Source organism: Triplophysa dalaica, chromosome 6 (assembly GCF_015846415.1).
Source record: "Triplophysa dalaica isolate WHDGS20190420 chromosome 6, ASM1584641v1, whole genome shotgun sequence".
Taxonomy (NCBI): domain Eukaryota; kingdom Metazoa; phylum Chordata; class Actinopteri; order Cypriniformes; family Nemacheilidae; genus Triplophysa; species Triplophysa dalaica.
The window spans coordinates 25,349,308-25,365,146 of NC_079547.1; the positions used below are offsets into that span (position 1 = coordinate 25,349,308).

Genomic DNA, 15,839 nt, shown 5'->3' on the forward strand with positions numbered 1-15,839 from the left:
GTCACGCTCTGTGAGAAAAGCCAGGCACATGCTCAAATGTGAAAGGCAAATTAAGAGACTTATAGACTTCTACATTTGCGGACATTCGGTTTCTCTCTGGTTATTGTTTTCCACTTCTCGCTTTTCATACAGGTCTCCTTTCTTCCGTGTGGATGGGCCTTCATCCTTCCTTCTGTCTGCCGGAACAAAGCGACGGTCACCTTGAAATTGAAAGTACTAAAGAAAAAAACATCATTTGTAGCACCTCGTTCTGGGTTACTAAAAAACACGAAACACTTTTCTGTACACTGGGATGAGCCGCGGTGGCCTTGACTTCTTCTGAAGACACTAATGAGAGAGAGTTCAACTTCTGACATACAGAAGAAGACATCGATGCATTATTATGGAATTCATTTTTAACAGCTTTAACTCTGTATTATTGCTCTAATAAAACAGCGGCGATTGTGAATAATGCTAAAAATGGACAGCTTTAATAAACACAAACATGTTTAGGATTTAAAGCTGCAGTTCTTAACTTTGTGCGGTGTAAACAAAACAAAAGTGTAATTGACTGTTGAAAACTGTGTATCTTAAGTACCCTGATTTGCTACAGTAAACTTTTAATAATGATTTATAAGTTGAGCTGACGGGAACGAAACAACTTGCAACTGAAATTGCACAGGGGGAAAAACAGAAACAAACTAAAGTTAAATTGTTCAAACACATGTAGAGTATAGGAATGATCCAGTATGGCGCGGCATGAGTTATCTTTAATGAACCGAAGAGAGCACACGTCTCCTCTATTCATTAAGCTACATTGGCTTCCTATAGTCGCTCGCATCAAAATCAAGACTCTGCTCCTGGCATATGTACCTGCCAGATCCCTACGCTCTGTAAAAGAACGACGTCTCGTGGTGCCATCCCATAAAGGTAAAAAATCTCTCTCGCGCACCTTCTCCGGATCTGTTCCACCTATGTGGAATGATCTGCCGCTGCTACAAGATCTGCAAATTCTGTCGCCATCTTTAAGAAACGTCTGAAAACACATCTCTTCCATCAACATCTGACTGATCTGTTCTGACTCTATTTCTTCTCTACTCTTTATAAAACAAAAAATCTAAAAAAACTAACTTAGCTCTGTATCCTGTGTTAGGATATATGAGACCAGTCTTCTTTTTTTTATTGCACATACTTTTTGTTGTCCTTATGCTGTCCCAATTGCTTCCATTGCTTACCCCACCTGTAAGTCGCTTTGGATAAATGATGTGTAATTGATAATTCACGAAATTGTGCACAGATTTTCACCTTTTAATGATGTCTACTGTAAAGCTTTGCTTTAATTACTACTTAATATACTTTCCAATTAGTACTTTTTTCAATAATTTTAATCAAAATAATATACTTTGACTTTGAGATTCAATTTAGCAAGAAGTGACTGGCATTAGCACAGCAACAATGCAAAAAAATGACTTTCTTCCTAAGCATTTTTCTCTTGTTTTTCCGTAAAAAATATTGAAAACTTCTGAAATTACGATACATTTACGTAACAAGAAAAGTGACCCTAGATATTTAGTCTTGTTTTAGAAAAGAAAAAAAATTTAAACTATTATTTCTATTTAATATGAACGTTGCCGTGGATATTTTTACACTTTACGATTGAATCTGTGCGTACGCACGTTTTATAAATGAGGCCACTGAAGTTTTGGACGACTCGTTTTTAATAACTTCCATGTTGAACTGTTGTTTTGAGCTCAGAGTTATACCAGTACCTTGTCATTTCTGCGTACGAGTAATAATACCGAAATGTATAGAAAAAAATTAGGTGAGTAAATGGAAAACAAATGATGTGATTTTTTAAATTAAAAATGAAAAACTTTAAAAAAAATGTTTTCATTGTGTAATATTGACTGAATGCTTGACACATCAGAGCTCAGTTTGACACATTGTTGACAGCTCTTCTCAAACTTTAATGACATTTGTCAGATTTCTGACTGTTTTTCATCAGAAATATCTGCGAACCAGGAGATTTGGTCAAAGGTTTTCATATCTGTGTAGTCTTATTGATGTCTACGAGAAACAATCGAGGAGAGATCTCATCTGGGATATTGCTGTCTTTTGGGTCGATCCATGTACACGGAAAGTTCACCATAAAATGAAAATTCTCTCATTATTCACTCATTCTCAAATTGTTTCAAACCTGCATACCTTTCTTTGTTTTGCTTTTTTCTACTGACGCAGTAAATGTGGATGAGATCTGTTTGTTTTAAGTTGACCTTGAATTGTTGATGTAAATTTTGGTATGTAAGTCATAACAAACCATTCATCTTATTTGACACTGTTTGTTGAATTTTACGCTGCGTTTGAGTCGGAAATCAACGGGCCGTCCCGGGAACACAAAACCCCTTCTCTCAGCACATTACACGTGTTACAGACAGTAAAGGTGAACTCACCTGCGCAAAAGTGAACATTTTATTTCTGAATTATTCTGTGAGGTGAGTGACCGATCACCTGTAAAGCTGTGTGGGATGTTTCTATCCCCTGTTTTATAATCATTAAGAGGAAACCAGCTTGCGGTCTTTTTACTTTCCGCCCCGGCCACACGGCTGCTACTCCTGACAGCTGTAAATAAATGAAGAAAAAGGAACTCCGCCGAGACGCGCAGAGCTTTTGATAACTCGTCTTCTTCAGTGAAATCTTTCTTTTCTTGTTCTGCTTTTTTGGGGGTACATTCATTTACCAATTCATCACGGGGGACTCTCGCTAACATTAATTCCCATCACAGTAATACAGTTTTCCGTGATTAATCTTTCAGCGCTTTTAACAATTTTTTACCTACGGCTTCACAGAAAAAACAGCCATTATTTCATATTGAGAAGGATAGGAAGAGCTCGCGGGCGTAATGAATGCGACTCTCTCCGGCACGCGCTTCGCCAGAACTTCATCCGTCTTGATAGTGGCACCGTTTCCGCTCAGATTCGGTTATGTGCGCAGTGCATGCTGGGAGTCGGAGGGAAGCCATTAATGTGAGTAACGCTAATAAAGATGGACCAGCTTTGGACGTGTTTAGCTGCGTTTGCGAGTGTTAGGCGGTTATTTATGTGGAAATAAATAAATAATCTCACAGTCGCTTTTAAATCAGTCCCTACAAACGGTATGTGGAGCAGCTGGTGAGGGAATGGAATTACATTTATCAAACTGTGAGCGAGTTGTGTGGAAACGGCCGACTGTTAGCGTTGATCATTACCATTATAAGGTCCATACACACACGCACACGCTTACTACACATGTAAACACATGTACATGCTGACAAACAGGAACATTTGGTGTTGTGAGAGTGTCGTCTTACACACAGACAGCGCCCCATGCGTCCTAGTACTTTGATAAACCGGACAGCCAATCCCAGAGAAAATAATAGAGCTATAAAATAATCACATATAGAATAAAGACATGCTTCTGTAAAGTGCTGTTGTCATGTTTATAATAGTTACAGAGTATTGCGTGCATGCAATAATGACTTTTTGTCCTTTCACAGAAGTCAATGTACAGCCGTGGAAAAAATGAGGAGAGCATTCCAAATGTTCATTTCTAGATTCCTGTGATAAATTCATTCAACAGCAATATGAAAGACTGACAGCATGACCAGACACACGAAACTGTCAATAAGATCCAGTAAAATATTTATGAACTTTCCTAAATACATGACTGTTGCTTAAATGTGAATCTGAACTTGTTTTCTTTGCAGCATTTGAGGTCTGAGAAAATACAACGTACTTTTTCTGTTATTTTCACCTGTTTTTCCAGTTTTCATTTTCTGCAAATAAATGCAAATAGAAACAATATTTTCATTAGAATTTTGGTGGAAATATTGTTTGTCCTTCAGAGAATGAAACAAAAATGATCATTTTACGATTTAGAAATAGTCCAGTATAAAACCTGAAAGCGGTCTCTGAAATGGTATCTTAATTTTTCCACAGCATGTAAACGTTAAATGGCCCAAAGTTAACTTCCGGCAGACCTACGCAACCAATCAATAAATATTGAATATGTTTTATTTAATGTAATGCAGTTAACACACAATAAAATATTAATGTAAATGTATATTACTATAAATTAAAACTAAAATAAATTGTTATAGCAAAACACGGACCAGAAGTTATCTTGAAGTTATATATATATATATACATAAACATAGATTCATTACCTGTTGTGATGAGTTGTTCAATGAACATTCAAATTTGACTCTATAATCCAGAATTCGAGCACACACACTTTCATTTAACAAATAAGTTGTAATGTAAAAAAAATGGGTAATCTTGTACGAATCTTGTACCTGTACGACTAGATTCTTTCTGTGGATGTAAGGCAGAACATGTTCCTTTAGTGTATATTGTACTGGAAATACAACACAGCAGATCTTAACAATCACAAGTTTCATTCTCAGGACCTGATGAGACACGTTTAATCTCAAGTCCCACCAAAATACTTGTCAATTGAGAAAAAACACGTTTATTTTCTTTCAGCAGTTGAACAATTGAACAATTCTCTTGACAACTGAAAGAATAAATTTGTACATATTATTTTTTGTGATGGAAAATTACCCCAAATGAGAATTTGAATAGTGTAAAGAGACAAGCGTTTTACGTGATCTTAATGTCAAGCCCTTCTGTGACCCGACTGCGTTCTTGTTTGGAATTATAACTACTTTAATACTAAACAACACATTCATAATGGCAAACCATGTCTCGCTGTCATTTCTGTGTTGTTTTTTCACATTAGATGTTCTGCAGCTCATGTAATGGATTCTCATGGCATACCACAGACCTGATGGTGGTTCAGCCACAATGACTTCAGTCCTCTGCAAACTTCTGAATCCACCAATGGATGGAGAATGAATGTCCAGAGCACTTTCACAAGCGTCTCAGTTCAATGGCATTAGGCGGTTTGAACTTTTCTCCCCAGCCGAGTAGGTTTCCCCAGGCGCGCCCGCCGCATTCTGCTACGGCTAAAATAAAGAGGAAAAAATTCAATTCGGGCTTCTTTCATCCATCGAAGAGCCACAGCGAAGTTACAGAAGGCTTGTATAAAAATGAACATTTAAACAGGACTGCGGCGTGTGCATTAAGCCGACGTCAATTTTCCTTTTATTTCATGGATTAAAGTTAAAATGCATGTAAGGTAACAATCTAAAACTGTACAGTGAGATGGAAGCTGAGCTGAAATCCTTGACAAGTGATTTACTTGCATATTATACGGTAGAATATAGAGTATAAGATGTGCAAAGATGAAAAATAATTGATAATTGCGTGAAATTAAGACTTTCTTCATTCTCTTCTCATAGGGTAGAACACAGTTTCAGACAGCTGACAGCCTACCAAAACATTTTACACCAGTCTGAGCTCTTTCTGGCTAACTGGTTAGTCTGGTCTGCTTTGATGGTTTTAGTTTCCGGCGAGTGCACACAATGTACCCTTCACAGCCTTCTCAGTATGGTTTGTCTTTGTCTGTAATGAAACTAAAGATGATGTTGGTGTCTCTCTCTCTCTCTCTCTCTCTCTCATATCTGATCGTGACCCTTGACCCTTGAGTATTCTCCCGAGGCCTTTCAGAGTTCATCCTGACTACACAACTAACAGCAAACAAGACAAGATGGCACAATAATACAATGCTTCCCTATGGATGTGAAACATAAAAATCTATTGTGCATTGAAAAAATAATCCTGAAACACTATCAACACATAAAAACGTGGAAATAATTACAGACAAAATGTAATTTGAATAAACAGTATTTAATATTAACATTTTTTTTAATTCAAAAATATTTATTTAAATATCTAGAAATCTGAAAAAATATCCGTTTATACGCATTCTATTTTAAGATGAGAGAATTAAGCATGCACTTATGGTTTATGATACGTTTTTAAAACTATGCGACAATATTTCACCCTTAATATCCTCTCTCTGTGCACTTATTTGAAGCATTGACTACAAAAACCGTGAAACATTCACAAGAATAAACATCATAACATAAACTATTATTGTTATTAACAGAAGATGACTATTATTATCGTAACAGCGTGATGTATTCCTTCATATCACACTGTTTTTCCCCGTTCGTTGTCAGATTCACGTAGAATTACTGTCATTACGAGTCAGAGCTTCTGTTCATTCTAAGCTTTTTTTCATCCTCACGATGATTCGTTTCTATGACAACCTCCACATCGCCAAAGCTTTGCTGGGCTTCCTGCATTTGAAGTGATTCCGGATCTTTACCATGAGGCGTGTTTAGATGAGGTGTCAATACCAACTCCATACGTCAGGTCACACGAGGTGTCTGCACAGACGCAGGTAGAACGCAAATATTTGTTCATGTGATATTAGTTGGGTTGGAGGTGACGGAGCACTAACGCTGACATTTGTTTTACTCGTTCAACGAGTGTCTCTAAGCTTTTCTTTTGCACATCCGAGTCTCAATGCACAAGTGAACTTACCTTAAAGGCGTAGTTCACCTTTAAAATGAAAAATCTGTCATCTACACGCCCTCTTGTCATTTTAAACCTGCATGACTTTCTTCCTTCTGCAGAACACAAAAGAAGATATTTTGAAAAATGCTGGTAACCGAAAACCACAGCCTCCCCATTCATTTCTGTTGTAAGCAATGGAAGTAAATGGGGGGTTGTTAACAACATTCTTCAAAATATCTTCTTTCGTGTTCTGCGGCAGCAAGAAAGCCATGCAGCTTTGAAATGACAAGAGGGCGTGTAAATGACAGAATTTTCCACTACTCCTTTAAAAGGTGCTAAATCGCTTCCGGTCGACACTGTTAGAAGCATACCTGTCTGGAGTAAATGCTCTTATTTATCACATTTAACTCATTTTGTCACTGTCATCATAAACAACATATAAATGACTGTACAACATATCATAATTGAATCACAAACACGAACGACTTCATGCACATCTGCACAACCGGCGAAAAGCAATAAATCTATTTTCCTGCTTTGATAAATGAAAAGCTGCCTCATTTCTTTGGAGAAGCCACTTCTATTAGCATAATTCAATTATCATGATAATATGTTGCTGACAGCACTAGCATTAAATAATGACACCCCCCCTTTACAATTACATATACTCTCAATAAACACATTTCATTTACAGAAATAATCTCATTAGAAAAACACACGATCATTAAAATGACTAACAAGCAGAAACCTTCAGACTGGATGTAATCTAATGCTAAAGCTCATGGTTTTATTTACAGAAAATCACACGCATGAATTAATCTTCCGTCGAAGGCGATACGTATTGTACTTATTGTTTTGCGTATCAAACTGAGAAGGGGAGAAATTGATGTAACTAATGAGGTCCGTTAATGAAGATTGAATCTCCCCTTTATGGTCACACAGAGGTTTCAGGGGGCGATCTCATCCGCCGTCATTACGTGCTCGGCAGCGCGTGCTAATTTGAGATGTGGTCTGATCAATGCACCGCTGTAACGGCCTGTAGGTCAGACACCCTGGTTTTGCTCTACACGTCAGGGACGGTTGTTTTGCCCTCGTGAAGGACTTTAATCCAGATCTTTACCCAAAAATAAACAGAAACCCAAAACACGCTGAAGTTCATGAAGCGTGAAGATCTTTCAACATCCTTCAAGAGTGGGTTTGGAACCATCTCTGCCGATTAAAAAGTACATTGAAATAATTGTATTTTAAATTTAAATAAATAATGTTTTTTTATTTTAAATAAATCAAATTTATCTAAAAACATAATTTAAATAAATTAATTAATTTAGGATTTAAAAATTCAATGCTATGTATTGCTGTTAATTTCTCAGCTACATTCTCTAGACAAATGTTTTTCTCTGAGCTTAAGTTAAAAAGAGTTCTTGTGGTCTTCAATGTGCATTCTGGTTCAGACTGATATGGAATTCAATCTTGCGTGAGATCACAAGCTCTACTGAGTTTTTCAATCGCTTCATCTCATTCGTAAACTTCTAATCACTCAAGTCTAGACGACGGCTGGTCGAAGGGTTACTGGCTCACCTGGATACTTCTATTTCACCTCAGTCTTGATGAAGTTTGCTGACAGGTCAAAGGTTGCAGCATTTACTTAGCCAGTTATTGAGGAATGTGAAAAGAGTTCACATTGATGTAAAGCAGAGATTCAGTAATAATTTTGCACATTATCAATACTGTTGTTGTTTTGCAAAATATTTTTTTTTGCTATTAATATTATTATTACACAATGGTGAAGTATTAATTATAAATTATTTATCAGTAAACCTATTTTTTTTTTATTAATTTGCACCAAATGACCACTCTTAACTTCTGGTCACGAGGACTGGCGCGAGGACGTGGCTGTAATGATTGACAGATAGCAAAATGTCGTTGAAATCCTTTACCTTTTAACGATCCAATCAGTTGTCGGTGAATGACACATACTTTTTTTCCTCATTTCAGAAGTCGATATACTTGGGTGTATATCACGATTCGGAAAAAACACGATCGCTACTTCCGTGTTACGCCGACTTTAAAACAACATTTTTATTTTGAAATACTTCTCAATTCTAATCAGATCATTATTTATAATATAACTTTCCCTCTAAGTTATGAAATGATCTGATTATATTGAAATTACACTTACGTTTGTTTCTCCATCATTGATCTCTAAATATGACTTAATGTCTAGGAATAAGAATATAATGATTAATGTAAATATCTGTCTTATGAGTGAAATGAGTCATGATTTTACACATCACTTAACTCTGTAATTAGTCTGCGATGTGATTAATTTCACACAGAAAGCAAAGAATCAATGATCTTTGTAATAAAGCAGCAGATTTGTAATCATTCACTGACGCCGAGAGACCGTCAGAGGTTATGAATTAGGCAAAACCAATTAACATTCTTACAATTATTTAGCTGATGGGTCAACAGCCTAAACAATCTAATGTAAATACTATGAACTATAAATCAAGTAACACGTCTCAAGAACAACTCTTTCTTAGTTATCAAACTGCAAAGTAAAAAAAGTCAATGTTATGAATTGTAATATATATATAACACAATATAAACACAAATGGAACACAAAAGCGTTCGCATCATTTTATTTTAAATACAGAAATGCAAAAACCTTTGGAGAAATCTGCATGAATTATTATATTTGATATAAATATTGGCTATACGTTGGCAGCTGGTTTCTTGAGTAATTTAATTGTAATGGGTCCTGCGGGTCTATAAACTCAAGTAAACATCACTGCCCTCCAAAGTTCCCTACATTTCACACACCGATGCTTTTATTGCAACCGTTTCTTCATTGCAAACGGTTATGGGAATTGGAGAACAGTTTGCCAAAGCATTTCATAAACTTTCCTTTCTGCTGTTTCAGAACGTTTATGTTTAATTTCAACATGGCCAACACCTGCTGATTCCAGACCACTTTAAAGTTAAGATCTCATGCGTGTGCACTTGATTTGTTGAATTTCATCGTTGAATATTGTATATCCTTTAATGGCCATGAAAACAAATTCACTTGAACTCATCTGTCGGGTGAGATACAACAATGTTGTCTACAGTGACTCACAATGAACACATCGAGTGAATTCTCCCAAAATAGTGATGGGCGACTCACAGCCTCATGGGAAAGCAGAACTGGCGTGCGGGACAGACCTTGACTACCACTGCTGTATTGGATTCTTGATTCTTTAAAGCAGCATCACAAAGATCTTTTTCAAAAGATAAAAAAAAGTTCTTTGTGAAACTTGAAAAGGTTTTTCTTTGGAATCAAGCTGTGAACTTTATGTGTTCAAAAGGACCTTTTATTTTTTGGAGCTTGTCAATAAAAGTCTCTTTTGACTGTGAGAAGAAGTACAATTATGTCCGTGTGTTTTATTATACAATTAAATATACAAAAGTCGTCTTTACGTTAGGCTATGTTAAGCTGTTTCCTTTTAATGGACTTCTATTGGGAAGAATCGCGTAACAAGTGATTTATTACTTTTTTCGTTTAATAAGGACTCATTCTTGTAACAGCAGTTAGTGTTTATGACAAGGCTCGACAGAAACGTGGACTTCCCTGGTTGTGTTTAGGTACGTTAAACCTCATTAAGCATTTAAGAATGTCATCCGGCTCGTCTCCTTCCAACCGCAGATTCAGGTTTACAAGCCATGTTTTCCGCCGTTTCTCTCTCAATACTCGCATTTTCCACCTTCATGAACATCACATTTTGCTACACAATAAAAACACCTTTTGGTTTCATGGTTTAAACAATCAAAAACATGCATGTGATAGGATTCAACTCCACAGCATTTCCCCCATTTTATGTCCCCCCCACTTCTCAAACCAAAGTTACTCCCTTGACAGCATTAAACACTTTCGCCTCCATAAATAATCCAAATAAATATATAGACATAAAAATAAATAAACCAAAGATTATTGGCATAATTGATTTCCGATCACGTGTTGCACACTTCACATGGTTAAAGTAAGTGAAGTGATTTACCACGGCCTGTCAAATCAATTCATCAGCAAACCAAAACCATCATCATGGCCTTACTGGTGAAACTGGTTTATCAATAGCAGGTTGATAAATCAGGTGCAATCTAATTTGCGTTTGGATCAGACAGTCTGGGATCAAACAGTTCTTGCTTCTGGCTCAAAGGTCTGCTGGTGAAGACGCCTTTTTCTCATTTCACGTCATTTTTCTGAAAGTGAACTGAAACGAAACATTAATGTTGAGACTGTACCCAGTCCGCACATTCGTGTAAAACCTGATCCATGTTACGCAGGCATGATTTGACAATGCTCCAAAATGCTTTCCCAGTATCAGCATCTAAATATGTTGATGAATACATCCAACACATTGCGTTCATCGTTTCCTGGAATCAAAAAAACAATAACCTTCACACACACGCACACACACACACAGTGTGTTAGACTGACACAACAGAAAATTACTGTATTTATTTAAAGCCCACGTCTCAGAGGTCCCAGACTCTTAAAGCAAGACGTGGCCGTGTCCCGATTAGATATACAACCCATTTACATCGACACAAACCTTTGAACGATCTAAACTAGGAAACTATACTTTTCCCAAACAAACCTCCACGCGCCTCACAGACGATCCTGGTGTCACAGAGAATCCTTCAGAAAGCATAAAGAATCCCCCAGACGGCCGGTGCCCTTGCGCAAAGACCCCCCCTGTGAAACCCGAGATCTCATCCGATAGAATTGGAACGAGTCGAACCCGGTCCCATAGAGACCACTTATCCAGCAGGTCTGTGTTGAGCCGCCCGCACAAACAATGTGCAAAGCTTGCGTCCTCGTGTTCTTCCGCAAGCAAAGGGACTCGAGTGGCCACACCGAGATAAGACAGAAACCGAAAGGTAGTGCACACTGAAGAGTGAGCTATTTTGGGAGGTTGTGGTGTCACCAAACGTAAGGCTGGTGGATTTCTCCTAAAAGTACTCCGGGGTAGATTGTAGATGTATAATATTGTGGATTCTGGAATAAAAGCTGGGTTAGAATGCATTTTAATACCGAAAGAGTTAAAACACTGCACCTTTCAGTTTTTTGCGCATGTGCAGCTCTATCAGATCTCAAACAAACATCCAGAAAGCACCAAAAATGTAGTTTTGTTTCACGTCAGGTATGTGATCGGTGAACTGTATCGACCCAAAAGAGCTCTTCAATTATCTTTCATAGTGATTCCTCTGTGATTTGCATATCAGCAGAGCCATCGATAGAGTGGCTGTTTGTTTCCTCTCATCCACTGTCAGGCACTGTCAGGAGGGAACGGTGGCTTTCACCGCTTTCTGACTTTCAAAGTTCACCTAGTTTTAAAAAACAGCACAGCAGTTGGTAGATCCAAAGTATCACAATTCTCTCATAAAGACGTTTTTCATTATTCAATGCTGTGGTGAATTATTAATAGTAGACCATCTTTGTTTCGTGTCTTACGTACACACGCGCGGCAACACCGGTTATTTATCTTCAAGGTGAGCGCATTACGTTTTTTCTATCGAGAAATTAAATGGATTCGAGGCGAGCGGGGAATTTGGGTTCGTCTTGTGTTGTCGTGACAGATAAACACGTTTCCCGCTTGCGATTAGATAAATGAATTCATGTAAATTTGGCTGATTTATAGTCACCCGTGCTTCTCCTCTAACCTTGTCATTTCCCTTCAACCCGTTTGTGGAATGAGATGCTGAGATTTGGAAGGTTTTCTAACTATGGACACTTTTTGTGTATCTCCTTGAAGTAGATTTTGTTTTTGACCAAAACTAATTTTTTTGGTCGCACAAGGACGTCTTCAGACTTGACTTCTTTTTCGAAGCTGCTAGCGTCTATATTACAAAATAAAACGTCCCATTTTTTAAACACCAGTGCCGGCTACTTTCGAGGTTGAAGAAAGTTCATTTTTTCTGAAAAAACGCCCTACGTCAAGCTCCATTTTCACAGCTAACCTATGACAGAGACCTGTCGTTTCCATAACAACAGGCGAGGAACGTGACTGGTCGAGAAGGCTCAAGCTCGGAAAAAATAAATGACGCCCGAAACGGCCGTTGGAGCAAAGTTTTCTATAAATGTAAATTTGATTTTCACTTTTAACAACTTCTGATTGCATTTCTAGCGAGAAATGAGTATTGTAGTTTTGAATATGTGATTAGTTATTGCAAAGAAGCTCTCTGATTATAATTCAAATGGACTGCCTATCTGTTTCTCTGGGCTTCCATCGTGCACAGACGCTGCCTCCGAAGTCATAGCGTTCGGCTGCTATTTGTAATCAAATAAGGCCAGAGTTGTTGAAACAGAAGTCAAGTGTTAACACGGCCTAAGGGTCACATTATCACTAAAACTTTGCTCGGCTAAACAGTCTGAATAAGAGCATGGACGGCTAACGTTTTATTCCAAAAATAAATAAAAAATATTTGCACCACCGCATAAAAATTATAAGCGTTAGTGGAAATTTAATTTGATTTTAAAATAAAATGCATGGTAGGCCTATATCCACAAATGGATGCAATAGTAGACACATTAAATAAACCAGCCAAAGTGTAAAACTCCACATGCAGGCCGTGTAAAGAAAGACTATTCAAGATGTGGCTGCTGTGTATGATATCCAGCCGTAAATATTACATGCCATAATCACTTAATCTAATTCATGTGAAATTATACAAATTTTGCCCTTTTCTCCTCGCCGGGCCTCTATCTAAAATATCACTTTCATCAAAGGAACGCTCCTCTCCTTGGGGAGTCCATTCATTTTAATTATCATTGAATTTCATAGTAATTTAACGGCATAATCTCCTCCTAAATGATCTCCAAAGAGCTATAGGCCCGTGTGCAGGTTATCATGCAGAACACATGAGATCAGAGGTGGCCATAATTCCCCAATCACATTCCTTTGGTCATTATAACACAATATATAATCAGACAGAATATATGGCATACACAGGGAGGATACATTGAATAAAGTCTCTGCATGAGAATCAAAGACAGATTAGATTCGTCTCATTGGATTTATATCGGCCTGGTCATTTGATTAGCAGTCACGAATGTATAACTGGTTCAATTATGTACTGAAAACAAATAGACCATTTGAATACCAGAACTAAAAGATCGCTTTTAAACTCATTCAGACATTTTAGAAGTTGAACCACAGAACAACACAAAATTCTCTACAGTTTGTTAAAAAATAAACCTTCTTGGTTTTGCGATGAAAAAGTGTCCTTCGTTTTATTCAGAATAATACAGAATGCTTTTAGCTATAGTATACGAAAGTAAAAGGTGCAAGATTCTTCTTTTCATAGCATAGTTTTGCTATATTTGTAAAATTTGTATTAGATTCATTTTCTTTTGCTTTCTTTCATTTTTGAGCACAGCTTTGATACGTACACTTCAATGCGCATATCAGAGTGTCAAAATCAAGCGTCAAATGATTTTACCGCTAGTAGCCACTAGGGGTGCCCCAATTCTTGCGGGGCCCTAATGCTTGCAGGGCCCTACCCATTTGCGTGGTTTGCGTGGTGGATAACAACACTACTGCCCATTCCCATAAGGTCCCTCGAAGCCGGTGTCATGCTAAGGACCAAATTTAGTAGGTAGTTATAATGCCTGATCACAAAGTTGTTTTATTGCTTGTTTTTTCGCTGCGTTGGCTTCTAGTGAGCTAAATACACTTGGTAAAATAAAAGCATTAAAATGATATGGTGAAATGGTAATTTTAACAAAGTACTAGCAAAATAAATCGTAATGTAATTTTAGAAGAATTGCAATTGGGCGCTTAAAAGAGTACCCATTACAAGTTCTTTCAGGCAACAGAATCATACGGGGTGCTTAAGTGGACCAATGTTTTTTTTAATGCTTAGACACACAAAATACATGTGAAAAAAAGAAGAAAGGAGACAACAAAACATACTATTCAATTGTTCAAAAATGTTGAAACATAAGTTAACAAGCTTTTCTGTTGGTACTAGTTTGAATGACCAAAAAATATTTATTCTTTAAAGAGAACATAGAAGAGAGGCTTATTGCCAGAAAACTTACACAAGCAATAACACTGTCTTATTTTATTTAACAAACCAAATAAGCAAATTTATTAAATAAGCTTCATCCATTTAAAACTTTTTTCATACTTTAAATATCCAAAAATGATATTTTCATAATGTAATTCAAAATGATATAATATCTTATTTTTAATAAACAATGACACATCTTTCCATATTTTTTGTTCACATAACTACAATGCCAAAACATGTGGGTCGCTGTTTCCAAGTGCACAGAGCAAAATGAACAAGTAGTATCAATGTCCTTCTTAAATTAAACAGGGTAGAATTTATGTCTTTTTCTAGACTTATTTGTACTTATTTGTAAGAAAAAACTTAGTCAACAACCAAACTTTTGCCAATTAAGGCGACTAACAAATGTGGAACACACCTGAGTTGGCCGGATTCATGTTAACAGGTCGGAAAACCAAGAAGTACTGTAGCTATTATTTGCAATGACTGTCGATATAAACACACAACAAAATTGTATATTGGACAGATATAGTCTACAGATAGAAGTAAGATAATACTGTCTGTATCACTGTCTTTAATGAGCTATTCAATCAAACAGAATTGCTAATGCTAACATGTCATTTGAAAACGTTCCCACCTCCTACTTGGGAAAAGTCGAACATACACCTCGGTCGGGCCTGTCTCAATGCATCACTTGACGTCACGCATGAGAATTTAAAGTATATTCGCAGCACGATATGACACAAACTCTCATCTGTTAGTTTTACCACTAAATCAAATAAATAAATACCGTTTTGGTGATGAAATGCTGCTTTCCAAGCACGAAGAGCAAGTAGTGTGTGAAGAAAACTAATAGGCTATCTGTAAAGACATGAGTCGCTTCACACAAAGACACCCTTCACATTAATAACCGAATCTTGAAATTCTGTGTGTCTGTTTGATAAAGGGATGTTATTTTGTACCAAATTAAATGATTTGTTTGTTATTCAGAGGACAATATTTGTGCAGTATTTTAGCAACTAGGCCGTCAATCCTAACTGAGCAGCAGCTTCTAATTACATCTTCATTATCACAAATTCGTGACATCACAGCACCAAATTCGACCAAGTTTCTTTTTTTAATGATTTTTTTAACGATTCCCTTTAATAAACAGTGTGAAAGTTTCATTCTTTCACAGATGCGTGAGATTAAAGAGTCCCTCTGGTCCATTTAACTGTTTTTTTATGTAACAATTCCCGTCTGGATAGAAAACCATGTCTGTTAACTCCGTTCGCAGAGCAACATCATGAAGAACAAAGCGCTTTCTAAGCAGTCTGAGCGTCACGGGAGACAGTTTAAAAGAAT

General features: G+C 37.0%; 1 protein-coding gene across 1 annotated transcript in view; it reads right to left on the reverse strand.

Moving 5' to 3' along the window:
- Positions 1-4,875: 4,875 nt before the first annotated feature.
- The window catches only part of tfap2c (transcription factor AP-2 gamma (activating enhancer binding protein 2 gamma)), a 74,628-nt gene continuing 63,664 nt past the window's right edge, over positions 4,876-15,839 (reverse strand). Inside the window, exon 8 of the mRNA XM_056751304.1 lies at positions 4,876-4,981. Within this exon, the coding sequence (XP_056607282.1) occupies positions 4,912-4,981 (70 nt within the window). The 3' untranslated portion in view covers positions 4,876-4,911. The remainder of the gene's footprint in view (positions 4,982-15,839) is intronic.